This window comes from Poecilia mexicana, unplaced genomic scaffold (assembly GCF_051168715.1).
Source record: "Poecilia mexicana isolate PSO_F unplaced genomic scaffold, ASM5116871v1 scaffold_3, whole genome shotgun sequence".
Classification (NCBI taxonomy): Eukaryota; Metazoa; Chordata; class Actinopteri; order Cyprinodontiformes; family Poeciliidae; genus Poecilia; species Poecilia mexicana.
Window position 1 is genome coordinate 19,444,212 of NW_028263372.1, and position 12,326 is coordinate 19,456,537.

The 12,326-nt window shown below is 36.6% G+C and overlaps 1 protein-coding gene across 2 annotated transcripts in view; it reads right to left on the reverse strand.

Annotated features, from left to right (window-relative positions):
- Nucleotides 1-5,057: 5,057 nt before the first annotated feature.
- Nucleotides 5,058-12,326, reverse strand: part of lmo1 (LIM domain only 1) — a 29,728-nt gene continuing 22,459 nt past the window's right edge. For both annotated transcript variants that reach the window (XM_088004272.1, XM_015006722.2), the window contains 2 exons: nucleotides 6,949-7,074; nucleotides 5,058-5,596 (listed from right to left, as the gene is read on the reverse strand). In XM_088004272.1, the coding sequence (XP_087860398.1) occupies nucleotides 5,491-5,596; nucleotides 6,949-7,074 (232 nt within the window). In that variant the 3' untranslated portion in view covers nucleotides 5,058-5,490. The remainder of the gene's footprint in view (nucleotides 5,597-6,948; nucleotides 7,075-12,326) is intronic.

Here is a 12,326-nt window from a genome sequence, read left to right on the forward strand (position 1 = left end):
TCACATTACACAAACTCTGCCCACTCAACTACTTGAAGCTGCATAATTGATTGAGTTTACTTGTTTTAGTAATGAATAAAGATAAACTTTGACAATTCGAAATGCAAGAAATCAAAGGGCTTCTTCTACTAAGACCATTTTTGAAGGTAAATAATCTCCTATATTGAACTAATCACTCTCTTGTCCTTTGGTTAATCAAAAGTTGATATTTCATGGAAATGACTCTCGCTGTCTAATTGTATCTGATGTTAATAACAATTGGAAAACAGTGATGGACAACAGTTTCTGCAGGTCTGCAGATGAAAGCAAAATACCCGATAAAACATTTGTGATTTTTATGTATGTTTATATTTGGTGAGAAACCATAGGTAGTCAAATTATTATGAGATTAATTTATCAGAAAATAGGCCAGGCTGCCATCGGCTGGAGCTGCTCCATTGCAGATAAGGTATTTGCTTGGTGTCGCATCCCAGTATTTTATTTTATTATTTTTTTGGAAATATCCCTAACCAATACAAATACCAGATTAAGAGAATCACAGACAGAAGATGAGAATGATTTGGGCTCAAACTGAAGGCCTCTTTCTTAATGTGTTAGAATTTTTAGAAAGCTAAGTCAGCTAAAACCACGGTCAAGCCAGGCAGTCTGGTTGCTTAGTCTAAGCCTAAACAAAGTAAGGCAAAAATAAGGGCCGTGTATGGCACTGACTCATGTCTAACTTGACACACACACACACATATATATATATATATATATATATATATATATATATATATATATATATATATATATATATATATATATATATATATATATATATATATATATATATATATAAATCATGCAAAGTTGGCATTTTCAATGGACTTTTAATGCAACTTTTAGAGCAACTTAGCATTAAAAGTGTCATTATTCACCGAATGACACTTCATGACAACTGTCATAAACATTCCTAAAGACTTCTTTATGTACATGACAGGTGTTATGTCATGTTTATGACAGTGTTATGTCACTGTTATACACATCCCATCAAATAAAGTGTGTATATATATATATATATATATATATATATATATATATATATATATATATATATATATATATATATATATATATATATATATATATATATATATATATAAGCCTTAATTGTTCATTGGGATGTGAGTAATAACTGCTGACCTTGCAAGATAAGCTGGTGTAGACAATGCTAACTAGATTGATAACTACGATCTTAAAAAAAATCTGATTTGCTGTTTGGCAAAACCTTGGTCTTCTGAAGGATAATAAAAATAAGCTTTAAATATTAGCAAGATCAAAAAAGTCATTTACTAGTAGAAAACTGGTCAATGCTAGATGTTCAAAGCAAAACTTCAACAAAAAGGAAAACTTTTTTTTTTTTTTTTTTAAAGTTTTACACACTTTGAACCACACAGTGTTGTGTGGTGGTAGTAATTTAAAAAAGTGTCCTTGGAAATGTAAAGTTCTGGTTGGTATTTCTTGTTCATCTGGTTTGGAGTCAGTTTTACAGCCTTTATGATTGAAAAGTTGGATATTAAATTTGAAGGTTTACTCATGCGACACTACCACAGCAATGCTAAAATATTATGTCAAGGAAATTTAAAATCTCTATAAAAAATGACTTTGGTTGATATTCAGTTCACTTGAAAGAGTAAATAAGACCGCAATTGTTAATTGACATTTAAAAAGCGTTAGGTTTTCTCTAAATTAAAATCCTTTGACATGTTTGGCAGCTAAGCCACATCATTAAAGAACAAGATATGTTTTTGTCGATAGAGACAGAATGTGACAAATATAAAGTATGCCAACTCTCCTTGTTGCAATAAGAAACTTATTTGCTGAAAACGGATGGAAAAACTGCGAGGACCTGTTTTGCAGATAATTATCAGCATTTCGCATATGGCAATGATCAGGCTGATTCCAAGCCAAGACTTGGACACTTTGCCAATTCAGGAAAGAACCCAGCAGGAGGTTACTTTCAATATTACCTGTTGTAATCAAAAATGCATTGCCTGCTATCAGTTTCTTCTCCCAAAGAGCTCTCAACCATAAAATTAAATTTTGTATAATTAGGACTGCAGAAATGCTGATGGATCCAAAGCAAAACACAGAAACACCAGTTTTGTGCAGAATTTTGGCAGCTTTTCCACCTATCTGGTCTATTTGCGGTTTCTACTCCGCGTGCACCCTTTATGACCATGCTCCGCTGACAGCTGCCCCTATGTCAATACGAACGCCTGTCAGGAGAGATTATACATCACATGAATCGAGGCAGATAATGAGCAAGAGGGAAGGGCACTTTTTAACACCCTCTCGGGTGCTACACATGACACCAGCCAAGCTAATTAAGCAGATGCCATAATGCAGTAATCAGGAACACAGGAGAGGGTGGAGAATTCGCCAACTTTAGTCATAACAGCGCAACATTTGCTGCTCAGGAACTTCTCGACCAGCACCAGCAGATGGGAATGCCAAACTGCAGTGGATGTGTATTTATGTGTGTGTGAACACACAGGTGTGCTCCGTGTTTTTCTAATTCCTCGTGCACTTTGTGAATTATGTGCACACAGACTTGTTATATGTTATGGAGACGGACAGACGCACAGAGTATAAGCAACGTGAAAATCAATGCTCTGAGTTCTCATCAACATAAAGCTGAGGACAGTGTTACCTGGTGAGGTTTTTCCTCATTATTTTTCAGCGAAATGAGCAATCAGGCATATTGCATGAAGCCTGATTGTTTCCCTCTGTAAATCAGGAATTGCAATTAAAATGTTCTCTTATGTGGTATAATTGATGTCGGCCTAATCCTTTATTTGCACACCTGCCAGTGAGTCTGAATTTTTAATGAATTTCTAATTAATGCTCTTTGCACACCTCATTTATGTGTTAGCGAATTATATTGCTGTTCTGTGTCCTGCTGGTAGTAGAGCGCCTGCAGGATGTCGCACCTGGTTGGAAACATAAAATTTTTCTGCTTTCTCCAAAAAGAAAATGCCAAAAAAAAAAAGTACGGTGTTTAATAACGGATTGAGAAAAAGGATATCAAACATTTTAAAGGCTTTGTCCATACACCCAAATCCACATTTATTTATAAATGATGTGAAACTAAGTTCACAAACTAGACGATTGAGGCTCTCAGGCTATTTGAAAGGCAAATGATTTGATATACATAAATCAATGGGTCAAGGTGAAGATATGAGGGTTTATAAGGGATATGAGCTCCGTTCACAGAAAGGCAAAGAAATAAACATTTGTATGGATAAAGGCAGCTTGTACTGTAAACAACTTTAAGTAGTAAAAAAGGCAGAAAAAAAGCAGGATATTTAAGATATACTCTGGATCCTTTTATTAAATATGCATTAACTGAATTAACTGACCTTACCCCTGAGATCTGCATGACGAGGACCGTCAGACAATCTGAAGGAAATCGTTTAACTGTATTTAGTCACTTTTTAGTTTTCATGTAAAACAGTGGATCCTGATTTTTAGGGACTGGACCACCTTGTGGGTGGTTTAATACCAAACCGTGGGGCTGGAGTGAGCCTCAGTTCATGCGGTAGAGTATAGCAGATGTAAACACTAGTCAACACCAATAAAAAAAATCTTCATTGGTTGAGGCTGTTCATTATATTATGCTTTAATTGGCTTATTACAATGTGTTCCCCTTTTGTCAGTCAGTGCTCTCTGAGGTCAAAAGTCCCACAACATTATTTTGTTGGTGGAAAACTTAAGGATTTTTTGGAACCAGTGGTGAAAAACATGTTTGAGGTCTGGAAATTTGTGAGACTGAGTGAGCTAAATTTCCACTAATGCCCATCCAGACTGTTGCAGCACATACTCAATATGAACAGCAACAATATTGTTCTTTCTTCCTTCCAAATATTACCGGTTCTCGCACTGTAAAAACATTGCACATATTTTACTTAACAGGCGCATTACTCATGCTCGGCTGTCACATATCATGCTTGTTTTTCTAAGCAATGTGTAATAACGCAATAATGTAGCTGCACGAGCCAGTAGGAAAAGTCATTCTATTATCAGTGGGAAACCCTGCAACAAAATGTGCACAGTTATTTAATGTACGGCTATGATCAGCTAGTGCACGGAAAAACTTAAAGCTAACAGCTCATTCAAGGAAAGTTCAGTTTGTTTACCAAGTATCTGCCTCGATTAAAATTTCTGTAAATCCCTTGGATGATATTTTATGTTTAATATGTAACTAGATGTATTTTTCCCAAAATGTTAACTGTCTTCCCACAAATTAATCAAAATGTGTTGAACAAATACAAAAAGGTACCGACTACGCCCAGTCTTAAATTGTAGGTTAAATGTTAGGTTCACTTAGCTAATTGTATCGTGTTAGCATTAGCTTTGCAAGGCTTTTTTTCAGTCAAGTTTAACTGATACAGCTATAGGTAATGTACAAACGTAGGGAAGTGGATTATCTTTTGATGGATCATATGATTATTTGACAGTGCATTGGTTCCTGGTGCGTTTATCAGAAATAACCTCATCAGATAAACAGACGGTGTCATGCATCTCTATTAAGAGAGTCTTCTGGGAAAAGGACTTTTTAAATACAGCTCGGCGCTTCTGCTCATGATGAGTTTGAGTGAGCTCTAACTCAATGAGCGTTTATTTTGCCCCTCTAATTTATTTGCTGTTGCATTTCATTTCCAGGCCAATTCACCCTGATAATCAGATGGCAATTAGTGAAGCATGAATCACAGAGAAGCCGCTCAGCTTATCTCACTTCCCGACACCTGCATGCTCACAACAACACAGTTTGGAGAATCATTCTTTTATTCCAAATAAAATCGTACGCACTTCATTTTAAACAACATTTCCAATTCCATCAGAAGTTTGCAAAATGTAATAAAACCTTTAATGCATCATGAGAGATGTTCAAATATATCTGTCTCTTGCAAGGCTTTTATAACATTGTCATACTTTGATATTTGATTTTTATCAATACATGGGCAACTTCCCTCAACAACTTTGGTTTCAGTAGGAGGAAAAAAAAACTCACTATGAACATTTAGGAATCTTTAATTCACACTAGTAATAAAATTGCATTACATTTCATAAAATAAATGTTCCAGTTTATATATACAGAGAAAACAGACTGTACATACCCTCCAGTGAACCATTTCTAAAAGAAAACAGAAAACCTTAAACAAATTTCACAAAACATACAAGCAATACAGTGCTCAGCTTAGCAGGCACAACTGTACATCAAAATTTGTAACTGCTCAGTGTTGGGGGTGGGAGGGGGATCGGTGCAGTGTGGAAGGGGCAAAAAGTTGAACATTTACAACAAAGTCCTTGCGGTGGGGGAAGGGGAGGAGCTGATAAAGAGGATTTAAAAAGTATTGCAGGCAAGCAGACAGACGCTTGTCTTTTTCCAAGTGCAGCAGAACATCCATCTTGTGTGTAAAGTGTGGAGCCGATTGTTGCTGCCATGAACTATTGAACCTGCGTCTCAAAGCTGCCGTTCAGCTGGCCTTCCTCATAGTCCATTTGACACAAAATCATGTTGTTTTTTAGGAAAAACTTGTCCCCCACGCAAAACCTGTTGGAAGACAGAAACGGGAGGTTATGAATGCAGCTGCTGCTGGCGTCATGAGATAAGTGTGGCTTGAAGGGCGGCATTTGAGTTTGATTGGTAATGATGGTTTTTGTTTGATTAGACGCATTCAGATCAAGATGTTTTTCATCAAGCACACCAGGACCTGTTAGGGGCCAGTTTGATGGTCACCATAAATGTGGGCCTTCAAATAAAATGAGATTATAAACCAATCGAGTTTGAAAGCAGACAGGAGAACTGGCACCCGATGAAAAGCAGGTCAAACTCCCTTTTGGTCGAACGGTAACATTGCCGCGGGAGTCTGCGAGGAAGCCCTGCCACGGGGTGAGCTTTTTCAGAGACAGTTTGGCTGCAGTGTTCAAAATCATTTTTCCTCAAAAGTCGGAGTCAATTGAAGAGGGAAAATAACACACAGCAGCCTGTCCCACTGATGTTCCCTCTCTGCGCTGCTGTTTGTTTGCGTGACACTTTGGAAACAGCTCCATAATGTGACTGAAAGGGAGCGGAGATAAGAACATAGCTGAAAATAGCTTGGCTTCAGTAATATGCCAGGCTGGTAACACGGTAAATAAAGCTGGTAACAGTCACAGCCATGGCAATGCTGTGCCAGATGAGCCCTGGCTTCATATATCTGCCAGCTGAGAAGAGAGACTGGAGTCATAATTCCCTTACAGCAGGTGTTCACTATGGTAACTGAATCTGGCCTGCAGAAGGTTAATGGGCTTGTGCTGTGTGGAGGAACAGGGTCGCGGCACTCGCGACAAGCATGCAAAGGATGCTCCACTCTCACACTGCTGCCATTACTGACAATATATTAATGGGGAAAGGCAATATTAGGGTATGTCATATTCCATGTACATCATACCATAGGCTTTGTGCTCGTTCCAATTTTTCATATTGGTCGCTGTCCACCTGGAAATACCGTGTTACATCTGCACTCGTTATTTTCCCCTTATATGCGGCAAGATGTGTCCCTTTCCAGAGCGTCTGAACTTTACACATAAGAACAAGAGCTAATTTTACATCCCGCTGGCTTTAAAGATTTACATATCGTGCCACAAATGGGGACAGACTGCTGGCAGCATGTTATAGTGAAAATAATTAGCAGGGCATTACAAATGCACAACATAATGAGACAACCAAAATTTATCTTATTTTCTAGATTTACAAGCTGGTAGATGTAATGCAATTGAACAAACAAAAAACATGTACCAGAATTTTTTTTTTTTGCTTTCTGTACAACACATTCTAAAATATAAGATATGAGCCTTTTTTCCTACTCCATTCATGGTTTGTTTAAAATGCATTTTCATTGCAGGTATGATTCCCGTTCTTACCTCTGGTTACAAAGCTGACAGGCAAAACAGTCCAAATGGTAAACATTATCTCTGGCTCTCATCACCATTTCAAAGGCTGGGATCAGTTTACTGCAGGCTGCACAGTTCCCCGTTGTACCAAAGAGCCTGAAAGACAGACAGAGAGAAAAGACAGAGAGATTAACATACTTTCCTTTTAAACTTCATAGCGTGAAACGCAAACAAATGTGCAGCACAACGACTGCAAGGAAAAGGAGAAAACATGATATGATGTAGCATACAGAATGCACAAAGCGCCTGTTTCTTGGCATCGTATCAGTAGTTTTGTTACAATTACAACAAAAGGATGTCTATATCTGACTTTAGAGCAAATGTTTTAGTTATCTTTAGAGAAAAGCTGAAATTGTTGAAAACCCATTTCAAACAATCTGAACCTAATACAGGCTTCAACACAAAGGCAAACTGCAGAATGTGGTCATTCATTTCCAGAGGTTTTCTGTTGTTCAACCCATTCTCCTAGTCTTCATATTTCCTTTGCTGTTAGCTGTGATGAGTTACCTGAATTTTTAAAAGTGAAAATAACAAAATGAAATCTCACATAAGTCTAGTTAGGCTTATTAGATCGGAGCCAAATGATAAAGGTCATAAACATGAACAGAAGGCATTCTTCTTTCAAAGAAAAGGGGGGTGGGGGGCAAAAACTCAAATGCTATTCCCAGACAGATTTACATTTTCATTTTCCATGCGCCTGCCCTTATGTTTAATTTGGAGATTTTGGAGCCCAGATAGATTTATATATTCTGCAGCGGCAGAAGGTCCGCTTCACAGCTTTGCAAGAGAGCTTAAGAACAACTGCAGATCGTTGTTCCAGCGGTATGTTAAACACTCCTCCTCAAACTTGTAAGGCTCAGACAGATGAGTCAGTGTGTTGATATTCGGCCTAGTTTATGCTTGTCCCATTCAGTTTCTTTCACCTTGTTAGGGAAAATGTATATCCAGCAGCTCTGCTTCTAATTAGGGGCCACTGCCCCTGAGGAGCAACAGAGAGCGAAACAGAGGGAGAAAGGTTGTTATGTTCCATGAGAGGGATTCACAGGGTGTTAAACTGAGACATTGTTACATTTGGTTATTCCTTCAGTGAAAAAAAAAAACAACTCTTCAGTGTTCTCATACAGTAGGCATCTGCCACCCACAGGCTGCTCTGAAACACAAAGAATGTGTTTTTCTTCTGTGAGACACAAAGACTTCTGCTTAGTCAGGCATCTGAGGAAATTCTCAGCATTCAGTATTGATCCAAAAACCCAACATTTTCCCCAAAATTTCAGTGTTGAAAAGTGGACTTATGATGATATTCCAACAATTTACGAGACGAATGTATCAAAACATCCACAGCTGAAACCAGATTTTGATATAACCTGTATAAGAAAAGGCATCAATATTTATTTTTCTCACTGACGGTAAGGACTTTGTGACGGCCACTCTAAAATATTGACTTTATTGTCCTCCAAGCATTTTGTAACTATCTTTTCAGCTCAGGCTCATTATCTGTGTGGATGACTCATGAGATCTCAATCCATAGCTTGACTCAAGCCTTGCATTTTTGTTTCACTCCTTTAGTATTGTGTTTTTTCGTTCTGGTGCCATGTGTTTTGTACAGCGCACCAGTTCCTCCTGCAGCAAACCGAGCATGCAGCATTTTAGAATAATGTTCTCAGGGTTTCATGCTTTGTTTTCAAAATGTAACGTTGGCCATTTTGGCCCAACACTTCTAGTTTAGTTGCACAGGACAAATGTCTCATAATTAAAGTCTTTGTACCCGAGTATATTTGCAATTTCTCGTATTTATATCCTACCTGAACAGTAGGATGGCTGGACATTCCCATGTTCTTCATAGTTTCATATAAATGCTTTTCCAAGATGAATGTGATATGTAAGGTATCTGGAAATTGTGCCCAAGGCTAAACTAGACAGGTGGAGTTTAGCCTCGTCTCTTACTAATCTTTGGCTAATTACTTTTGATTTTCTTGTGCTGTTACATAAGGAAGCGGTGTTTGATGAGTTAACTTAAAATATTTCACTATCAGTGCCTCCATTTAACAGAAGCTTGCAACTCTATGAAATCATCTCTGGACTTTTCAAAAGAATTTAAGACACAGGTTATGTAAACTTCTGACTTGGAAAAAAAAAAGTAAAAAAAGTATTGAAAACAAATTTTCTCAATCATTTAACATGTAGCAAGGAGGAATGATTTTGTTCATTCTAACTTTAACAAAACTGGACAAAATACTTAATCTATAAACTTTAATCTACGAGGGGAAAAAAAGAACTCGGTGATCTTCAATGTAGGAATGCAACGGAATAAATTGTAAAAAGCTCAATTTTTAGTCGGTGAAGTTTTTTGTTTCGGAACATCTTGCTTCAAGGGAACGAGCAATTCTATGAGTATTGCACATCATGGCAATTTCTTAAAACATGAATAAATTCCCCAAAAAAATCTAAGATCCATCAAGTAATTTGAAGCACCGTTGTTAAATTCTTGCATTAGACGCACTTTAATTGCGCCTTTTTTGAATGACGCTGCTGCTAGCTGTGTCTATGGCAGAGGAATGTCTCTCCGATTTACCTCCAGTCTGATGGCGTGACTGTACTGAGCTGGACGACTGGCGGTGATGTATTTTTCTTTCCCTCAGGGGAAAAGGGCTCTAGAAGAACCTGGAGAGTTTGGGTCAGTTACACAGACTGCTATGCAGACACCTATTATACCCAGACAGATTATTGTGACCTGTCTCTATCACAACCTGCTGGGTTGCAGACATGGTGTTCACTTGATACATATGACTTGTGAAAACCCCTGATGGGAAAGTCCAGCTTGCTGAAGTTATACCTCCATACATAGCACTATGCCACAGATTTGGGGTAATTGTCACCTTGCAGCATCTACAATCATTCAGTACAGTGTGTTGTGTTGTCTTTTTTTTTTTTTTTTGCTTTATTCAACAGAGTTTTGGAGCTCAGTACAGGAGAATAAAAACACATAAACTGCAAAACTGTGCAGACTTCTACATCTTTGTATGTCCACAGCTAGTTTGATTCCAACACATTTTTAATAAACATATTTAAAGTTTAGCTCCTTGATAGTAATCCAGAACTTTGAATGGAGCCCCATCACCGTGCAGCAGAAAGAAAACAAAAACAAAAACGTCCATTATTTTATGCAAATTAGATTGCCTGATGTTTGATTTCAAGTTGCAAGTGAGAAATTTGACTCAGATGGTTCAGAACGCAAGAACGTAAGCAGCTCTTTAGTTAACACTGTAGGTGTATGGGTTATCATGTGGCATCAATGTATGTGCCAATTGAGCTCTCTGTGCTAACAGAAGATTACAGCCTGAGGAAACTGTTCAAACAGAACAAGCTCCTCTACTGCTGCTCCTTTGGCAAGAACAATAAACAGCCAGAAAACACAACCAATGCAGTAATCTCATGAGTAACAGCTGAGGGGGCGCTGCATTTGGTCTGCCATGACTGTGACACAACAAATGATATTGATTTAAAGCTAAGAAAACACTACATCTTACCACGCAAATAAAAAAGAAAAAAAAAAAGAAAAGGAAGAAACAGAAACAGAAGCTTCATCCAGCCTTTTTAGAGTCACTGTGCTGTATCTGTGGACTGATTTGGTATATTTGTATTTTACCTTGAACTCTGAGAACAAATCTGCAAAATTCTTTTGCAATTATAATTCAGAAAACGGCCCAGCTCAGATTCCTATGCTAGATTGTTTTATTTCTGCTTCCAACGCATCAGCTTTTCACATTGACAGCTAATTTGCTGCCTGATGTATCATAGTCCTTGACAGGTCCCACTACAAACCAGAAAATTAATATATATTGTTTTTATACATTTATTTGACTTCTGTCTACTGCTTTGACGTATTTAATCAGTTAATACATTTCTAAGTGGAACACACACAAATGCATGCCTTCACAAAAGTTTATAGAAAAAATAAAATGTTAAAGAACTTGGCTGATTTGTCTACATTTAGATTAAATGAAAACTGCATGTCCATAAATCCTTTTAAAACCCCAACATGCTACATAAAAAGTGCACCTTTCAAAGAATTTAGACAGTAAATTGCTTTTGAAAAACAATTCATTTCATTTGAGAAATTAATTTTGAGGCCTGAATAGCCTACTTTGTGAAGAATTTTCACATATTGTCCTGAAATATGCCCTGTATTGTCAGAGTGCAGTGGCTCATGTTCTGTAATTTCTTTGGTCATTTGGATTAAACGAATAACTTTCCTCTAAATGAAAGGAGAAAAATTAACATCCGTTTCTTTTCAGCAAGTATGACTTCTGAAATCCTTGAAAATATTCTTATTCATAGCTAAACCTGTCCCATGTTTGTTTTCTAATTAGTGATCGCTTTTTAATGTTTTGTATATATATTATTAGTTATTTACATTCATATTTTGAATAAATTATTTCAGTAGTTAATTTCAATTCATTAAAAGTTTAGAAATACTTTTTTCTGCAGCTCCTCGCAACCTGAAACATTCTGAAAAGAATGTCAAAAAGTACAGTAGTTTATTTTCAATGTATTTGTTGTAATAAGCCACTATGACTACAAACATTTCTATTGAAAGTGACAGGTTTAATTTAATGACATACCCTTTTCCATAAAGTAAAGCATAACATTAACATGCTGTGCTGCATCAGATTTGTACTCAGAAGTTGACATTTTAAAAGTTCAAAGCCAAAATCATCTGTACCTATGAAGTAGTTTCAATTCACCACCATTTTTAGTTTATTTTTTGCCAATCTCTCTTGAATCTGAGTATTTTGAGTGTTTTTGAGTGCTATGTCCAAAATACATGTTTTTCACTGGCTTCTGCTTAAATTATTATGTTTTTGTTAAGATATACATATATGCCCCCCCCTTTTTTTTAAAAGTTCCTTCTTTTCAAAAATGTTTATTCAGTTAATTAAAACATCAGCATTTAATGTTAAATTAAACTATAATGAATACAATCAAGGCAACTTGGTAAAGAACGTAATCTTATTATTAAAGGTTTTTGCTATATTTTTATAAGCCAAACTGTTGGTATTTTGCCCTGGAAAATATGTGACCTTAACTATCAGAGTGCGTACCTGTGATACATCATCACATGTAAATACAGTATTCTCACCATGCATTGAGCAATTCTGTTGTATTTATTTAATATGTTATAATAATGTTATATTTATTTAACATTCCAAATGCAATAGAACATTGAATTATATTGGCTATTGTTTGACTAAAAAGTTACAAAAGTTATGGTAACCACCTACTTACTTGCACTTTTCATGGTTTGTATCTAATTAAAGTAACTGCACAAATTCAGTCATAAATTATAC